This window comes from Rhinolophus sinicus, chromosome 4 (genome assembly GCF_057876585.1).
Source record: "Rhinolophus sinicus isolate RSI-liver-muscle chromosome 4, RSI-T2T, whole genome shotgun sequence".
NCBI lineage: Eukaryota > Metazoa > Chordata > Mammalia > Chiroptera > Rhinolophidae > Rhinolophus > Rhinolophus sinicus.
Genome location: NC_142504.1, coordinates 46,631,841 through 46,650,532, shown reverse-complemented (window position 1 = coordinate 46,650,532; position 18,692 = coordinate 46,631,841). Strand labels below are relative to the sequence as shown.

At 37.3% G+C, this 18,692-nt stretch overlaps 2 protein-coding genes across 3 annotated transcripts in view; one reads left to right on the top strand and one right to left on the bottom strand.

Annotated features, from left to right (window-relative positions):
- Positions 1 to 4,459, top strand: part of FBXL13 (F-box and leucine rich repeat protein 13) — a 226,893-nt gene extending 222,434 nt beyond the window's left edge. The window contains exon 21 of the mRNA XM_019744537.3: positions 1,100 to 4,459. Within this exon, the coding sequence (XP_019600096.2) occupies positions 1,100 to 1,286 (187 nt within the window). The 3' untranslated portion in view covers positions 1,287 to 4,459. The remainder of the gene's footprint in view (positions 1 to 1,099) is intronic.
- A 1,263-nt stretch (positions 4,460 to 5,722) lies between these two features.
- FAM185A (family with sequence similarity 185 member A) overlaps positions 5,723 to 18,692 on the bottom strand; it is a 71,903-nt gene continuing 58,933 nt past the window's right edge. For both annotated transcript variants that reach the window (XM_019744547.3, XM_019744548.3), the window contains 2 exons: positions 16,911 to 17,045; positions 5,723 to 6,693 (listed from right to left, as the gene is read on the bottom strand). In XM_019744547.3, the coding sequence (XP_019600106.2) occupies positions 6,581 to 6,693; positions 16,911 to 17,045 (248 nt within the window). In that variant the 3' untranslated portion in view covers positions 5,723 to 6,580. The remainder of the gene's footprint in view (positions 6,694 to 16,910; positions 17,046 to 18,692) is intronic.

Genomic DNA, 18,692 nt, shown 5'->3' with positions numbered 1-18,692 from the left:
GATGGCCAAAGATTGAATCAACCATGCCTATGTAATAAAGTCTCCATAAAAACCCAGGGAGACAGGGTTCAGAGAGCTTCTGGGTTGGCAAATGCATGGAGGTTTGGGGAGAGGGGCATGACTGCAGAGGGCATTACGCCCTTACTCCTACCATGCCCTGTGCATCTCTTCCATTTGGCTGTTCCTGAGTTATATCCTTTTACAACCAACCAGTGATCTGTAAGTACAGTTTCTCTGAATTCTGTAAGCGGCTCTAGCAAATTGATTGAACCCAAGGAGAGGGGTGTTGGAACTTCTGATCTATACAGCCAGTTGGTCAGAAGCCCAGGGGACAACCTGGACTTGCAATTGGCATCTGAAGTGGAAGGTGGTCTTATGGGACTGAGTCCTTAACCTGTGGAATAGCTCTCTCTGGGTAGACAGTGTCAGAACTGAGTTGAATTGTAGGACAACCAGCTGGTGTCTGAAAATTGCTTGGTGGCATGGGGGAACCCCTTTCCCCCCATGTTGGTATTCAGGTCCAGAACAACTTTTACATGCCTTCTTTGCTTCCCTCCTCCTAAAAAAGATAGTAACCATATTTTTAATCATTTTGGTCATGGACACCTTTGAGAATTTGATGAGAATCACAAACTCTCTCTTCATAAAAAGGTATTTAGACACAAACTGCATGAATTTTCAGGGAGTTCGTGGACCTCCCTGAAATTCATCCATGTATCCAACAGGGATCTGTGGGTTTTGGGTTAAGAGCTCCAGCCTTCACAGGTTGGCTGGTATGGGTACTCCCTTATCAAAACAGCTGGAAATACCAGGCCCAGGGTTCCTTCAAGAACACTACTCACTGCCCTCAGTGTTCCCACTGCATGGCTGTCTGTCAATCTCTGGGCTGGCTGAACTAGAGAGCTACTGAGCTACTTACACTTTGGGATGCTGATTAGTAGCACAAGTACCCAGGCTCCCCCTCAGCGAGGCAAGAAAGCTGTGAAACGTGAATTCAACTCCTGATTAAGTTCTTTAACTCCAAAATCTGCTCTAGTTTCATAATTCTGTACTAGTGATTCCTTCTGCAAGTAGCTCACGCTAACCACTGTTATTACAGGGAAGCAGCAGAGAAAATGTCATCTATGGTTCAGGAGCAGGAATACAGCCCTTATGACCCTCCATCTTGGTTTGGCTATGATTACCAGGGAGAGCCTCTTACAGAGCAACAGGATGGAACACCATTGCAGGACTCAGACTTGACAACGAAAGAGTCAACATATAGTAGTGAAGAGGAAGCAGTATGACCTTCAGCCTCCAGCAGGAAGAACAAAAAATCTAGAACTTGGCAACTTCACTTAATGCCAGTATTTGTATTAGCTGGATCTCAACAGTGTAAACAAGCAGCAAATCATCTCCTGATTGTTATTCCAACTATAATTGTTTCTAAATACATCATTACTTCTTCTAATAATTATGATTAAAAAAAAAAAGCCAAATCAAGTACTGCTACTATGTAAATATTCCACTTAAATAAAGCTTAATCAAACCAATACTTTTGATGAGATTATCAAATCTGAGGTTATAGTTATATGAAACAACCCTGAAAGATGTGACATTTTTGACAAGGAATTTAGAACTTCTCTTTAGAAAAGAAAGCCGAGATGGTCATATACGTCAGAAGAAGAGTTTGAGCCAGGGCGATGACTTTCGATCTGAGAAGCTATGTTATAAAGGATATAAGCATACTTTTAACGAAAACAAGGCTTTCTTGTGATTTCCATATATTTAGCAACAACAGAGAACTAAATGCCAATTGATCCCCTACTCATCTCAACATCTGACTTAAAAACAGTTGGGCAAATTAAATAGAAACAGGAACTATATGTGAATAGGAAGGATATCCTTGCAATGTCTCAGAAAGTTTTCTTTTTAATCAAATTTGCACTACAGGGGAATTTTTAAACTATGCTATGCCAAAAAAAAAAATATGTTCTCCCAATTTTATGTTAGGAGATATGGGTTATTAATTACATATCCACATAGTAATTTTTGATAAGCTTTCATGTATAAATTTTTACCATTTTGGTAAAAGATAATTAACAGAATTTAAATGATCACATGCCAGTGTATCATTATTTGATATCAGTAACACTGGTGTTGATAGAGTCCAGAAGAAAGCACAACTCTGTTCTGAGCACCACAAATAAACTGTGTTGGTAATATTAGATAAGTTTTTTAACCTTTCTATTTCCTCTTAAATGGGGTTAATCAACTGTCTTTTTGTACCCCGCAAATTTGAAGTAACAATAAAATTTAAGGTAAAAGATATGAAAGTTATTTTGAAAAATTTTAAAAAGGTTCTAGAGTTTTATTATTGGGAGCACTGTATTAGCTAAATACTTTTTAATAATTCTTCCTTTTTAAAAAGACTTTTATGAAAATATAGCTGACATACAATATTATATTAGTTTCAGGTGTACATCACAGTTATTCAACAGTTCCCACTGGCACTATACAGTTATTACATCATTGATTATATTCCCTATGCTAAAGAAGTGATCGCCAAGTCCAGCAATCATCTGACAATTGTATCACTTTATCACAATATCGTTGACTGTATTTCCTATGCTGTATATTACATCTCCATGACTTATTTGTTTTATATCTGGAAATTTTAACCTCTTCTTTACCCCCCCCCTTTTAATTTTTCAATTAGATTTGACATTCAATATTGTTTTATATTAGTTTCAGGTGTAGAGCATAATGGTTAGACATTTATATAATTTAGGAAGTGATCCCCCAACTAGTACCCACCTGGCACTATACATAATTATTATCATATTATTGATTATATTCCCTATACTTTACATCCCCGTGACTATTTTGTAACTACTGATTTGTATTTCTTAATCCTTTCACCCTTTTCACCCTGTCCCCAACCCCTCCTATCTATCACCCTAATAGATCTAGTACCTAACACCATATGTAGTTATTACAATATTATTAACTATATTCCTTATGCTGTACCTTACATCCTCATGACTACTGTGTAACAACCAATTTGTACTTCTTGATCTCTTCCCCTTTTAATCTACCCCCACCTCCCTCCCATCTGGCAACCATCAAAATGTTTTCTATCTATGAGTTTGTTTCTGTTTCGTTCGTTTATTTTGTTCTTTAGATTCCATTTGTAAGTGAAATCATATGACATTTGTCTTTCGCTGACTACTACACTCAGCACAATACCCTTTAGGTCCATCCATGTTGTCCCAGATGGCAAGATTGTTTTTTTATGGCTGAGTAGTATTACATTGTATATACGTACTACCTTTTTTTTTACCTGTTCATCCATTCAGAGACACCCAGGTTGCCTTCATACCTTGGCTTAGGTCAATAATGCTGCAATGTACATATGGATGAACATATCCCCTCAAAGTAGAATTATGGGTTTGTTTGGATAAATACCGAGTGGGATTACTGGGCCCTTGTCTCATGTTATACTTTGTTTTAAAGTCTATTTTGTCTGGTATAAGTATTGCTACCCCTGTTTTCGTTTGTTTTCATTTTCATGAAATATGTTTTTCCATCCCTTTACTTTCAGTCTGTGTGTGTCTTTTGATCTGAAGTGAGTCTCTTGTAGGCAGCATATGTAAGGGTCTTGTTTTCTTATCCATTCAGCTCCCCTACTTTTGATTTACTCCATTTACATTTATTCCATTTACATTGAAAGTAATTGTTGACAGGTGTGTAGTTATTGCCATTTTATTACTTTTTTTTTTCCATCTTAAAGAAGTCCCTCTAAGATTCCTTATAATACTATTTTGGTGGTGATGAACTCCTTTAGCTTTTTCTTGTCTGGGAAGCTCTTTATCTGTTCTTTGATTCTAAATGATGGCTTTGCTGGGTAGTAATCTTAGTTGTATGTCCTTGTTTTTCATCCTGTTGAATAATTTGTGCCAATCCTTTCTGGCCTGCAAAGTATCTGTTGAGAAATCAGCTGACAGTCCTATGGGAGTTCCTTAGTAGGTAACTAACTGCTTTTCTCTTGTCACTTTTAAGATTCTCTTTGTATTTAACTTTTGGCATTTTTAATTATGATGTGTCTTGGTGTTAGTCTCTTTGGGTTCATCTTATTTGGAACTCTCTGAGCTTCCTGGGCTTGTATATCTATTTCCTTCACCCAGTTAGGGAAGTTTACTGTCATTATTTCTTCAAATAGGTTTCCAATTCCTTGCTCTGTCTCTTCTCCTTCTGGTACCCCTATGATGTGAATGTTGGTATGCTTGAGGTTATAGAAGAAGCCCCTTAAACTCTCCTTATTTTTTTTTAAATTCTTTTTTTCTTTTTGCTGTTCTGATTGGGTGTTTTCTGCTATCTAATCTTCTAACTTGCTCATAATAGTCTCTTTACTTAGGTTGATTTTGAAAGAGTTTTTGAAATAAGGTAGCATCACTAAGCTGTGCAATGGTTCCTAAAGGTGGATAGCAGGGGAATTAGCTGAGTAGGACGTTTTAAGGCCTGAGCGAAGACCCTTAAGATGACTGTTCTAAGATAGTATTTTTAACTAAATTTGGAGATTTCTGGCAGCTGCATAAAAGTTAACTTCTGACCCCTACGTGCTCAAGCACACAACTGGAGAGACCTAAAAAAGGGGAAACTGCTTTCTAAAGTAATAACTCCTGCATGGGGAAGACCAGAATAAGGAGAAACACACCCTGTTATGTTCTCTAGAAACCAAGCAGGGTATTTAACTGCCAGAGGTTGCTCCCAAACTCTCTGAGTAATATTTTCTTTTAAACAAGAATGGGACACACATTTGTTTTTATGGGGAGATGAATTTTATAGCTAAAGAAATGAAAGAAAAGGGGTAGGTGTTAGGAAAAAGGGGCTATGGAAAGGGGATAAAGGAATAGAGTGAATAGATGACAAAATTTTTAAGTTCTCTGTGCAAAGTATTTGAGGTATACAAAATATTCCTCAGGTCCGCAGCTCTTAAGCATCAACATAGATGGGGCTGTGCTCAAAAGGGCAAAATATGGCAGCTTTTTCTTTCTGTTTGGACTTGATTATGCAATCCGACATATATACAATTCCTTTAATACTTTTAAATATAGTTGACTGCTCATGACCTTTTTGGCTGTTGTTGGCTAAATTTTATTTTCAGTCTTGAAAATGTTTATATAATTGCATGAGAGTGAAAAAGATTCTAAATATTGCCTTATTACTTCTCATTTTCCTCTACTTAATAATTTAATACACACATATCACAACTGCATCACACATATAACATGTGAGTACCGTCCAAACTTGTATAAATTTTTACATTAAAGGTAAACTAAAAGGAGACTTTGAGATAGCACCCAAAACTGACTTTTTGTTACACAAATAAGAAGTTGAAAACAGACAACTCTAAATAAATGAAAAGTTAACAAAAAGAGACTACTATAAATCATTATGTTTGGAAAGGTATATTAGAAATCAGTGTTTAAGAACTGATGTATCCTAATCATAGTAGATATAATCTAATAGAGAGTCTTTTTAGTGTCATACAATTTAAATGTTCCAGGAGTAGACAGGTAAGATTTGAAGAAGAATTCATAAAATAACTTTATACAGTACACCATTATAAAAGTGAAAATCCATCTTCATATATCAGGCTATAAAATAGCTGAATGTTTCTCCCCTACTAACGAGTTGTCTTAAATTATGCAAAAACAATTAAGAATCAGTAGCAATTACATCACATTAATAAAGTGTTTTATTCACAGCTTAAATTTACATTGATGTCACAATAAGTACTAAGTAGAAAACAGGTTACATGAGAGTTATGGTGCAAAAAAATTCTAAGGTAACCACTGCCCTCCCCATTACGTATATCTTTATATATATATTTATATATATATAAAATCTCCTCCTCTTGAGTGTGAATGCAAACTGAACATGAGATATTACTCCCATAATTATGCTACATTATATGGCAAAACAAAGGTCATCCTGGGTAGCCCTGACCTAATCAAGTGAACCCATTAATAGATTTTCTTCAGCTGGTTGCAGAAGAGGTCAGATATTCAAAGCATGAGAAGGACTGAATGCATTATTGCTGGCTTGAAGATGGAGAGGGCCACACGAGAAGGGATGCGGGTGGCATCTAGAAGCTTAGAGTGATCGTTGACTGACAGCAAGAAAATCTCAGTCATACAGTCACAAGGAACTGGATTTTGCCAACAATATGAATGGACTTGGAAGTAGATTTTTCCCTAGAGCATCCAGATGAGAACTCAGTTCAGCCAACACCTTTAGTCTAGCCTAGTGGATACCCAGAGCAGAGAATCTAGCCAGGCTGGGCTCTTGACCTACAGAACTGTGAGCTGATAAATGGGTATTATTTTAAATGGATAGTTCGTGGTAATTTGTTACAGAGCAATAGAAAACTAATACAATAGTTAAGTAGAAATTTTGAATCTGCCCCGAAAGACAATTCACCACTACTCATTCCAATTTGTGTTTTCAACATTTATATGAACAGTGATATTTGCATTTTGGTAGTTATAGATCTACTAATCATTGCTAAAAATTATACATACAACTCAAACCATTCTTAGTCCTGCAGTTTCAGGGACTGAAACCAGCTTTGAATTCTAAAACTTACAGTGCCTTTTGGGGCATCAGCCTTAATCCATTTTTCATGTTTGTTTGCTTGATTCATGAGCCCTGAAACAGAAAATTGAATAAAGTTATATTTTGATTGACAATAGCAATATTTGACTACATAGATCCTAACAAAACATCTCTAAAACTGAAAACATTTTGGAACAGCAAAAATCTTAGTAAACATAGTCTGAGTTGGGAAAGAGTTACAAAGAGGTTACCTGGGTTATTCCCTCTTTTCATTTTCTCAGAACTCTAAAAGGGAAACTACTCTGTTTTTTGTACTTTTTTTTTCTTAAATTGGGGAATATTGGGAAACAGTGTGTTTTTCCAGGGCCCATCAACTCCAAGTCATTGTCCTTCAATCTAGTTGTGGAGGGTGCAGCTCAGCTCCAAATCCAGTTGCCATTTTCAATCTTTACTTGCAGGGGGTGCAGCGCACCATCCCATGTGGGAATTGAACTGGCAACCTTGTTGTTGACAGCTCGTGCTCTAACCAACTGAACCATCTGGCCACCCCTCTGGAAGCTCAGCGGCAGCTCATTGTCTTCAATCTAGTTGTGGAGGGCGCAGCTCCCTGCCCCATGTGGGAATCAAACCGGCAACCCTATTGTTCAGAGCTCGCACTCTAACCAACTAAGCCATCTGGTCGCCCCTATTTGTACTTTTTTTTACATGCAGGTTTAAAAAAGAGCTTTAAGCACAATTGACCAAATAATGTCAATGTAATGTGATGGCAATGTAGTAAGTTTTGACATATGTAAAAATCTGTAAAACCATCTCTTCCAGCAAGATAATGAACGTACGTACCATCACACCTAAAAGCTCCCTTCTGCCCCTTTGTAATCTTTTCCCTCCTGTCCCTCGTGCCCATCATCTCCAGATCCCCACCCCTCAGCAATCACTGATCTACTCTGGTTCACAATAGATCAGTTTCATTTTCTAAAATTTTAAGAAATGGAATCATACAGTATGTACACTTTTTCAAAATCTGGATTCTATCACTTAGCAGAATTATTTTGAGGTTCATTCACATTGTATGTAGCATGTATCAAGTAGTTTCCTCACACACATGCTGATCAGTACTTTGCCGAATGATCATGTACTCCCTATGCATCACCTTCCTTTCTGGAACTCTCTCATGTAAACTCGAGCAGCCCTGGTCTCCCCAGATGCTCAGTTCAGTCTCCTCCACTCAAGTAGTCTGTTGGGCTCTGCCTGTTATCACACACCAGTCCCCACCCTGCCGCTGGCCCTGCAGCCTGGAAACTCTCTCAAGGTCTAGGCTGTGGCAGTCAAAGAGCTCCTTAGGTTTGTTTCCCATCTGTATTCTTGTAGTTCTATGTTTTTTCTTTCAATCAAAATAATTAAGGTGTCAAACCTCCTCTGGTGCTCCATTACAATTCTGAATTTAAGAAAAGAGTCAAATCAGAACTGAGTTGTGAATATACTGTCTGAATTCATCATAACATTTCTTTGTTGAATCCAAGTGTACAAAGCAGGAAACAATCTTTTTCTTTAGTATAGTTTTTTTCCCTTTGTTAGTTCCATATGATGTTCCTAGTTGATGAAAAGGTGCTTTGTACCATCCAATCTTTGTGACAAGTGTTTGTTTTATACAAATTCTTTGAATTCTTGCCTCTCCCCTTTAATCTGAGCCATAATCTTCCCTATGTCTTAGAATTCACTGCATCTTTCCCAGATAACAGCTGAGTATTCAATGACTTCCTCTAGAGTTTTTCTTTCTACCTCTCTTGCTATATTTTCAATATCATCATGACTCCACTTCTCATTAAACTTAAGGTTAAAATCTCTCATTCCAATTGGTAAATCCCTGTGTTAGAAGCCTCTCTTTCTTCTAACTTCATCATTAAGGGGTTCAGCTGTTGGTTTTAATCTGCTCTTTTAGTGCCTGTGGGGCATTTGGTAGGTCAGGATTTCAAGGTACCTGCACCCAATAGTTTTTCTATAATACAGAATTTCTTTTTTCCAGTGATTTAAATAAAAACAGAGAAAGAACTGTGAGAGGTGTAAATGTCTAACTATTATGTTCCTCTGTATACCTGAAACTAAAAAAAAAAAAAACAAGAAAAAAAACACACGAAAAAACAACAACAAAATAAAGAACTGAAAATCCTAAACATTGGTTGTCCTAACTTTAGTTTTTACACCACTTAGCATCAATAGTAAAGCATCAACAATAGAAAGGTTTTCCCAAATATCTAAGATCTTTTCCTTAACATATTATTGGTCCCCTTCCCAATCATTCGTTTCTTGCTTTTAGAGAGAGAAGCCAGTTTCTTCTGCAGCTGTAGAGGCCACGCCTGGTGCTGCTACTAACAAAATGCGCACATAGCGATTTTAGCTTAGACAACACTCAAAAAAGACAGTTTATAAAATTCCATTCAGGTTGCTTGAAAATAGCTTTCTCTATCTTGCCCACCAGTAATTTACTGAAAGCTCTCCATACATTGGCCTGAATCTGGGGAGACTCTATTCTAATTTGTAAAGTTTATAAATTCCCTCCTTTAAAAATCTTGTGACACATTTTAGAACTTGGGGTTGCAGAAACCTTGCTCCTTATTTAATTCCCTTTGCCAGTGAAACTCAATGTTTCTTTGACCAAGAAATGGGAAATGTCTACCCAATCCCTGTGTAGTTTGGCTCTTGTCAAATGGGAGGAAAAGTTTCTTCTCAGGACACGTTTTCAAACTCTAGTATTTGTTCTCTACATCTGCCCTGTTCAGATCTACCCAAATAGACGGGTCTCCAAGGTCTTTTAATTAATTAATTTCCCCAAATACCCAGTCAAAATGTATCAGTCATTAATTAACCCCAAATGTACCTGGTCTAATCAGCACTAGCTGTGGACAAACATAGGGCTCTACGTAACTTACAGAATTTCATTCTCCGGTTTTAAAATAGGCTTAAAAAGCTTCTTGTCTAAGATAAGCTTCTCCTCTACTCGCCCGGCAACCCTATAACAGACTTGATTTACATTTGGTTCAGAGGGATAATTCTGGTGCTGCCTATTAGCAGCATATCAAACTTGAGTGCATCATAGCTGGAGGATTCCCTCTTTTACATTACAAACACTCCTGACCACCCACTACAGGAAGCACCATGCTAAGTATTTTAGGGAGGGTCAAAAGATGTGAAAAGACATGCTAATACTTAAGACGCTTACCAGCTGGCCAGGAAAATAAATTATACACTAATGAAACAACATGAAAATAATTATTCTGAAATTTTATTATTTTTAACACATATATTTCACAAACTAAACCTCTAATACCACACACACTTCCATAACCAAATATTTTAATGTTGTCAACATTCTTTAACTGTTTACAGTCTTCCCTAGACAAAGTGCAACCCAAGACATCTTGACAACAAATTTTTACTGACAAGAAAATATCTTTGAGCTAATTTTAACGGTGCCTATTATTATATTTTCTCTCAATTACTTGGCATAATAACAAAGGCAACCGTACTCTAGGTTTTGAACAAGTGTACAATGCATGAGGTTTGCCCAAGAAATATTCTTGAAGACACTTTTTCTTCTTCAACTCTTCTATGTCTAATTCCATCCACTGAATTTTTCATTTCAGATATGGTAGTTTTCATTTCTAGAAATCCAATTTTGGTATTTTTTAATATCTTCCATGTCTTAACTTTATTCCAACATGTGGAATACAGTTGTAATAACTACTTTATTTTCCTTCTCCTCTAATTCTAACATCTGTGTCTGTTCTGATAGTCTCTTCATTATGGGTCATATTTTCTTGCCTCTGCATGTCTGATAATCTTTGATTGGATGCCAGATATTGTGAATTTTATTTTGTTGGGTGCTGGCTGAATATTTTTGTATTCCTGTAAACGTTTAGAGATGCAGTTAAGTTACTTGGAAACAGTTTAAGCCTTTTATCTCTTGCTTTTATAATTTGTTAGGCAGTTCTGGAAGGGTGCTCAGTCTAGGGCTAATTGTTTCCAACTACTAAGTCCTCTACCAATGCCCCCATGAGTTACGACTTTTTCTAGTCTGGCAAGTGGCACAGGCATTATTCCCGGACCTGTGTGAGCACCAGGTTCTATTTCTTCTGGCATTTTGTCCTATGAACTCTAGCTGTCGTGGTCTCTGTAGAGTCTCATCATGGTCTCCTCCACACAGGGAGTCTGCTGAGTTCCACATGAGATCCTTCTCCCTCTGTACTAACTACAGGGTGGACACTCTCTCAAGGAAGCAAACAGGGGCTTATTTTGTTTCCCATCTCTCAATGATCATGTGTTTTGTCTGTTTAAAAAATTTTGCTGTTGTTGTTTTAGGTAGAAGGGTAAATCAGTCCTATTTATGCTACTACTTGCCTGGAAGACTTCCTTCTTTCTCTCTTCTTCTGTTCCCTCTTTTTCTCCCTCCATCGGTGCTCTCCTCTTTCTCTATAACTTCTTTTGGAATAAAGACTCACAAGAAGTCGCACAGATACTATAAAGAGGTCCTGTGCACCCATTACCCGGTTCCCCGAGTGGTGATATATAACCATAGTACATTGTTAAAACCAGGTTGGCAAAGCACAATTAATTAGACTACAGACCTTACTCAGATTTCACCATTTTTTTACACACTCACTTTTTTGTATGTCCTATGTATACTTTTATGATATTTTATCATATGTATAGATTCATGTAACCATCATTATAAGCAAGATGCAGAACTGTTCTATCACCACAAAGGAAGTCCCTTGTGACATCCCTTTATAGTCGTATCCTCCTTCTCCTTCCCTAACTTTTGACAACCACGTGTCTGTTCTCCATTTCTATAATTTTGTCATGTCAAGAATGTTCTATAAATGGAATCATACAATATCTAACATTTTGAGACTGGCTTTTATCACTTAGCATGATTCTCTTAAGTTTCACCCAAGCTGTGTATATCAATAGATTGTTCCTTTTTATTGCTAAATAGTATTCCATTGTATGAACATACAGTTTGTGTAACCATTTACTGGTAGAGGATATTTCAGTCATTCCCAGTTTTGGGCTATTACAAATAAAGCTATGAATACTTGTGTACGGGTTTTTATGTGAACATTAAGTTTCATTTCTCTAAGATAAATGCCTAGGAGTGTAATTGCTGGGTCATAGGGTAGTTTCATGTTTAGTTTTTTTAACAAACTGCCAGACTGAATGCTAGAGTGGCTGTATCATTTTACATTCCCAACCACCAATGCAGGAGAGATCCAATCTCTTTGCACATCCTTGCCAGCATTTGGTATTATCAATATTTTTCTAATTCTAATAGGTACGTATGTAGTCATATCTCATTCTGGTTTTAATTTGCACTTCACTAATGGCTAGTGATGTTGAATACGTTTTTGTGTTTTTATTTGCCATCATGTATCTTCTATGGTTGTACTGTTTCTTAAATCTTACATGATTACACTTTTATGTGCACAAATCATTTTTCTGCACTACTGGGAAGAGTTCATTTAGGGTATGATTTGGTTGTGGTTTAGTATTTCCTGAATGGCTAAAATAAACACAAAACCAAAAACAAACAATAAGAAACACGCCAGGAATTACAAACAGAATTCAAATGCTTTAAGATGGGGCCTGAGCTTTGATCTCTAGTCTAAGGGTCAGCAAACTATACCCAAATTTGGCCTAAAGGCTGTTTTTATGGCCTAAAAGGTAAGAATGACTTTCATATTTTTAAAGGGTTATAAGAAAACAAAGAAGAATATGCAACAGAAACCATATGTAGCCTGTAAAATCTAACATATTTACTATATGGCCTTACAGATCACGTTTACAGGTGAATAGAAACAAAACCTGTCTTCTTTTCTGGTAAACATTGCAAAGTTGATTATCTGACATTCCCGGGATCTTACACTAACAAAATGATGGGGAAACAAAAACACCATAAAAGCACAAAAACTGAAGGCAGTTCCTTAACTCTCTGTCAGAGTATTTTAAAGCAGACAGCCAATAAGCCTGAAGCGTTTTCATTCTGTTACTGAAGTTCTTCTATATCATCCTGAAGCACGTCCGTATGACTGACAAATCCACACGCTATCAGCTTGGAGAAAATGAAAGCTTCAGCGTTTTCTAAAAAAAATGTATTTCTCTGAGTCATATGAAAAGATTAGATTTTTTTTCCCATTTGCAGTTAAAACAGTATCTCTAGCTCTGAAAAATGCCATCCAATAAGCTTAATCCCATTTCAACCTCTTTTCCAACCCATGAACCAAATTTCCATCATAAATTACAATACCATTAAATGTATAACTCTCTGGCCTGAAAATAAGCTGAGTGAGAACCCTCTTCTTGGTGTATTTTGGTCCCAAATGAATTTATTTTTTCTATGTTTTACATTTCCAGTTTCACTAAAGTGAGCCCAGTATTACCACCTTCTCTACTATGACTGTGACAAATAACAATCATTTCACTGGCGATACACTTTATCTCTAATACTCTCTAAACATTTAAATTGGGGAGCTTTAAGACAAAAGGACTGTGTGCCACACGCATTTTCGGGCTTAGAGAATGGCTTGATATACCACAGCGAGGTTTCATATCTAAGTTGATGAACCAAATCTAAAACCTACGAGAGAAGTCAACTTCTTCCTAGAAATATTTTACCTAAGCCATTTACTATCTGTTGAGTTGGCTATATATGAATAGAGCATGAAACTTAGAACCACAGATCTCATAAGGATTAGAGAATGCACACCAAAGAATACACACACTGCACAGCTTTTCAGTAGGTAAATGTTTCAGCCCGACAGAGTCCCAGGCTGTCCTCTGACCTCGGAATAGCACATAATACTTGTAAATCACTTTAATAATCATACAACATACAGTTATTTGTCAATGACAGCAATAGCAAGGGAAACCATGAAGCAGGAAATCAAATAAAATTACAGGGCTGAAACATCAACCCTGTGGGAAACCTGAGCCCCAGGGACCAAATTTTATGAATGGTTTCTTGCAGAAATCATGCAGAGGTTATGCTACAGATACAATCCAGACCTCTTAAGCAGAGAGGGTATTTCTGTGTCTATGCTTCATAGGCTCTGTTAGAAACACCCAGATGAGATGAGCTCAGCTGCCTATAATAACAACACACACATAAAGGTGCTCATTATTTCTAAAATTGGGTTTCAGATCGAAAATCTCCACAGGAAAAGCAATGTGCTCTATGCCTCTTAAATTATACCATCCACTTGATAAATAAGGTCTGTGGTCTTTTGGGCACCAAACAAGTTTTAGAATCAAAGTGAATTATGAAAGTTCTCCAAACCCAATCACTTGTTCATACAACTCCCTCCAAAAGAGACGGCTCTGTCTTTATCTGAGGTCCTTCTGTTATTATCACTCTAATGGATTTAATCTAATATCAGAGACAACCTACAGATCTGGGCCCAACCTTGTAGTCTATCCTGTGCTACTCTGCTGCTCAGTACCTAGAATCTTGAGCTATGAACAGGAAATAAACTTCATTCTGCAATTTGAGTCTTACTGGTTTAGGAAGGAGGGGCCAGAGTGTAAGACATAATAACAAATAACACACAAAAAGAACTAAATAGGCTGAGAGGCTTCATACTAACCAATGCGGTAACCATGCATCTTCCTCATAGCATCCATCTATCTATTTCTTCAGCCAACATTTTTTGAAGGCTTATTTACATGTGGAGTTTAAGATACATCACTGCGGAGTCCAGGCCACTGAACTCTTTCTCCTGAATTACTGCAGTAATCTGCTAATTAGCTTTTCCTTCATTCCACCATTGTCTTTTCCAGTCTTTCTCCACTCAACATTCAGTGATCTTTCTAATACACAGATCTGATTATTTGAACCCCAGATTAAAACCTTTCAGTGCCTTTGCCATGCACTTAGTATAAAATCCAAATAGGTCCTATGTGGTCTGACCCCCTTCCAAACTCGCCAGTCTCCTTTTACGCCACATTCCCCCTTACTTGCTGTACTCTAGCTATATTGGACTTCTCTCACTTCCTCAATCTTACAGCGCTAGTCTAATTTAGATGTGCCACCTACATGTTCTCACAGTACTACGAACATACCTTTGTTATAACATTTATCCCACTGCACTGTATTCACTGATTTGTTTGTCTTGCCTCGCTAGGATATAAGCTCCTCGGGTTGGCAGGGACACCATACTTTATTATCTATGCACTCTTAGTTTCTCACAGGGCCTGACACTGTGTGTGACTGACTGACCAAATGAAGGAAAATACAGAAGACAGCAGAAGAAGGAGCAAGGCTAGGGAAGGATAATGTTTCTTTTTAAATATATTAAGTTTGAGGTGGTACTGGTTTAGTGTAATGAAATGGGCAGGAACTTAATAAAGTGATCAGGTCTGCAGATACTGATTTTATCCAATGACAGAACTAGGAAGTGTTCTTAAATGATTTAATGAAGTCTTCTTAAAGCCTGAAGTGACGAGAATGGGGTTTTAAAACTGAATAAAAACTAAATCTGTATTTCAGAAAGGCATATGATTTTATGAATAACATAATGAAAAATGACAAAATAACTTTATAATTCAAACATTCTTCACACATGTAAAATAATTTGATTACACTGTTATCATTCAGAATATTATTAAATAAGTTTGTAGTATTGCTTTAGATTACTGGGGCCAAAAAAGGTAATTCTACTGGCTCCTTATCAAACTCAAGAGATTGGATCACAAGAAGTTGATTCTTAGCATACTTAATACACTTAAATTTTTGTCAAATTTTCATTACGTAACTGAGTCTGCCTATTAGGCATTGAGTTAGATCTGAGAGTGTACAGGTGTTATTTTTATTGCTGTTATGCTTTTTTGTTAATATTCCATGATTTTTAAGACTGCTTTCTTAACTTTATGACATACCAAATGAATATTTAAAACTGAAGCTTGATATTGTGAAGCTTCAGCCACCCCCACAGCCATTGCCACCACCACCAGACACACTTTACTTTTCTAGACATTAGCTCATGGGTCAGCCTAAAGTATACATGCATGTACATACTTTAATTTCAATGTCTTTCTTTATGCTGGTGAGATTTAAAGGAAAACCTCACCAGCATTAATTTTTTTTACTATGTACATATATTATCTATACAATAAATATTTTAAAAAGTAGTATTTAGTCATCAGTGCAGCCATAGGTAATTAGAAAAATGTGCAAAAGCTATTCACATTTCTGGGATTGAAAATTTTTTATACTAAAAGAACAAGTTTACTATGTGTAAAATGTGAAACCAAATTCCTATTTAATCTAATCATATAAAGGTAACTTCAAATCTTGCATTACAATAATTTTAGTTGATTTTTAAGTCCAAAATTAGAAAACATCTGTGCCAGAAAAAAAAAAATTAATGATTTAAAACATTTAAAATTGTAGTAAAAAACACATAACATAAAATGTGCCAACCTGACCATTTTTAAGTTTACAATTCAGTAGTGTTCAGTAAGTATATTCAACTGTTGTGCTCCAGAACTTTTCATCTTGCAAACTGAAACTCTACACCCACTAAACAACTCCCCATTTTCCCCTCCCCCTTCTTCCTGTTTCTATGAATCTGACTACTATTTTTTTTTAACTTTTATTTATTTAAGTGTGTTTTTCAAGGACCCATCAGCTCCAAGTTAAGTGGTTGTTTCAGTCTTGCTGTGGAAGATGCAGCTCACAATGGCCCATCTGGGGATCAAAACTGCAACCTTGTTGTTAAGAGCACTGAGCTCTAATCAACTGAGCCATCCAGCCACCCCGAATCTGACTACTTTAGACGTCTCATATAAGTGGAATCATACAGTATTTTTCTTTTTGTGACTGGCTGAATTTACGTAGCATAATGTCCTCAAGTTTCACTCATGATTAGTTTGTGACAGGGATTTCTTCCTTTTTAGGGCTGAATAATATTCCACTGTGTGTAGTCTTTAGCACATTTCATTTATCCATTCACCATCAATAGACATTTGGGTTGCTTCTACCTCTTGGGTACTGTGAATAATGCTGCCGTGAACATGGGTGTGCAAATATCTCTTCGAGACAGGAAAAAATTTTAAATCAGTTTTATCCAATGACTGGACTGAGTATTTCAAACTGAATGTCTGCACTGTTACTGATAAGCAGTTGGAAGCAAAGTGTCAAACACCAAAATGTGACAATAGAAAGGAATAAAAGACAAAGTGCAATTAAGTATATCATATGTCTACTTATGTATGGACAATGACTATTCATCATATACGCCAAAATGCTGTCTCCTCACCAGTAATTATTACGCCATCGTCTTTATGAGCTTCAGCCATTTCTTGAACATGGACTTCTGAGTTCATGTCAACCTCTTTCCCTGATAACTGTAAATGAGCTTGAAGAGAAGGTGCGACCTTTACGAGAATAGAGCCTGTAATAAATTTGAAGAATAGCTTATTAATGCAAAGAAATCAAAAATACCAAAGTCTATTATAAAAATGAATGAATGGGTAGCATTGCTCCTGGCATGCTGTCTTTACTCTTCACCATATTTTATTTAAACAGCAGTGTTCTTCCCTTACTCCCAGGTGGTCAACATTTCCTTACTCCCAGGTGGTCAACATTTCCTTACTCCCAAGGCATTCACAGTTAACTTCCATCAAGAGTATGAGTCATTAGGATATTATGAACTACTATTTCTTCTTTTACCAATTAGCCCTCATCACCTTATCCAACGCCAGAAAAGTTAGTAGTATACTACACATGTAGCTTGTAGACAGGATTTACCATTAACTGAGCATTTACTAAGAGCCAGACACCTTAATTACATTATCTCTTTTAATCTCCACATCTACTCTGAGGTATTATTAGAATCCCGATTATACGGATGAGAACTTGCTCGAGTTCCCACTAGAGCTAGTACTGGACTCTAGATCCAGTTCAGTGACAGCAAAGCCCATGCTCTTACCCACTGTGGTATTTCACACACTGCTACTTCATCACATTACAGGAGTTGTGTTGTGACCTCACTGATCATTATAACACAACCAGAACCCTGAGCTCTTGTGCTTTCGGTTGTACCTTGTGGGGGGAGAGGAGAGGACAATAGTAAAAACAGAGAATATTTGAATTTCAACTGACTAATGGTTCTTTCCAATGGATTAGTCTTTTGTGTACCCAAGGCAAGACTTTTTCCTACAGTCTAGTAATTCAAACTCCTAAAGGAAGAAACAAGAAAAGGTCCTCTGTTACTGAGGAATCGTTTTTCAAAACTATTGCATAGTTGTAGTGCAAACTCACCAGCACGCTCCTGTTTCACAAGTTTTTCTTTCTCTGTTTCTCATATATCAAAAAAGTAAGAGGCCCCTGCCATAAAACATAAACCCCATTCTGTGGACAAAGATGGTCAGGATGACATCCATTGTGAGTATTATAAAGATTCCTTTTAGAACGAATGTATCTACAGGTCACTGTTTGCCTTCTAGTTTGGTTAACATCAGCTTCACTCTCCCTAAGTAACTTCGTATCTTCTTGGCCATGTTAACTGGAGCTGCAAGTTTGGGGTAAGACTGATGAACTATTCAAAAAGGGGGGCGGGGGGGGGAACAAAGCATATCACTACAACTGGTTTATTTAAAAAACAAATTGCATAGGAATGGGGCAGTGGGGCACACTTTTTGAATTCTCCTCCGGCTCTTATCACAAATGGGACCTCTATAACCCATCAAAGGACTCTCTGCTCATCATGCAGAACAGCTAAGAGACTCGTGCAAGGATTACTTGAAGGTGGGCAAATTGGGCGAACAGGGGAAGAGGGAAGGGAGCGGAGTGGAGACACAGCCACACCTGCAGCTGGGGAGACGCGGCTGGCATCCATGATTACAGAGAAGTAGGGGAATCCCAGGATAGAACAGAGAACACAAAAACCAGGACGTGGGCTCTTTCCCTGCGTCCCACAGCTGATCTCTCCTGCTGAAGGGGCGGCATATCCAGCATTTGAGGCAATAACCTCAGCTGAGACCTCCAGCTGGGCCCTAGGTTGGACAAAGGACACAAACTCCATACATGGGCCCCTCCC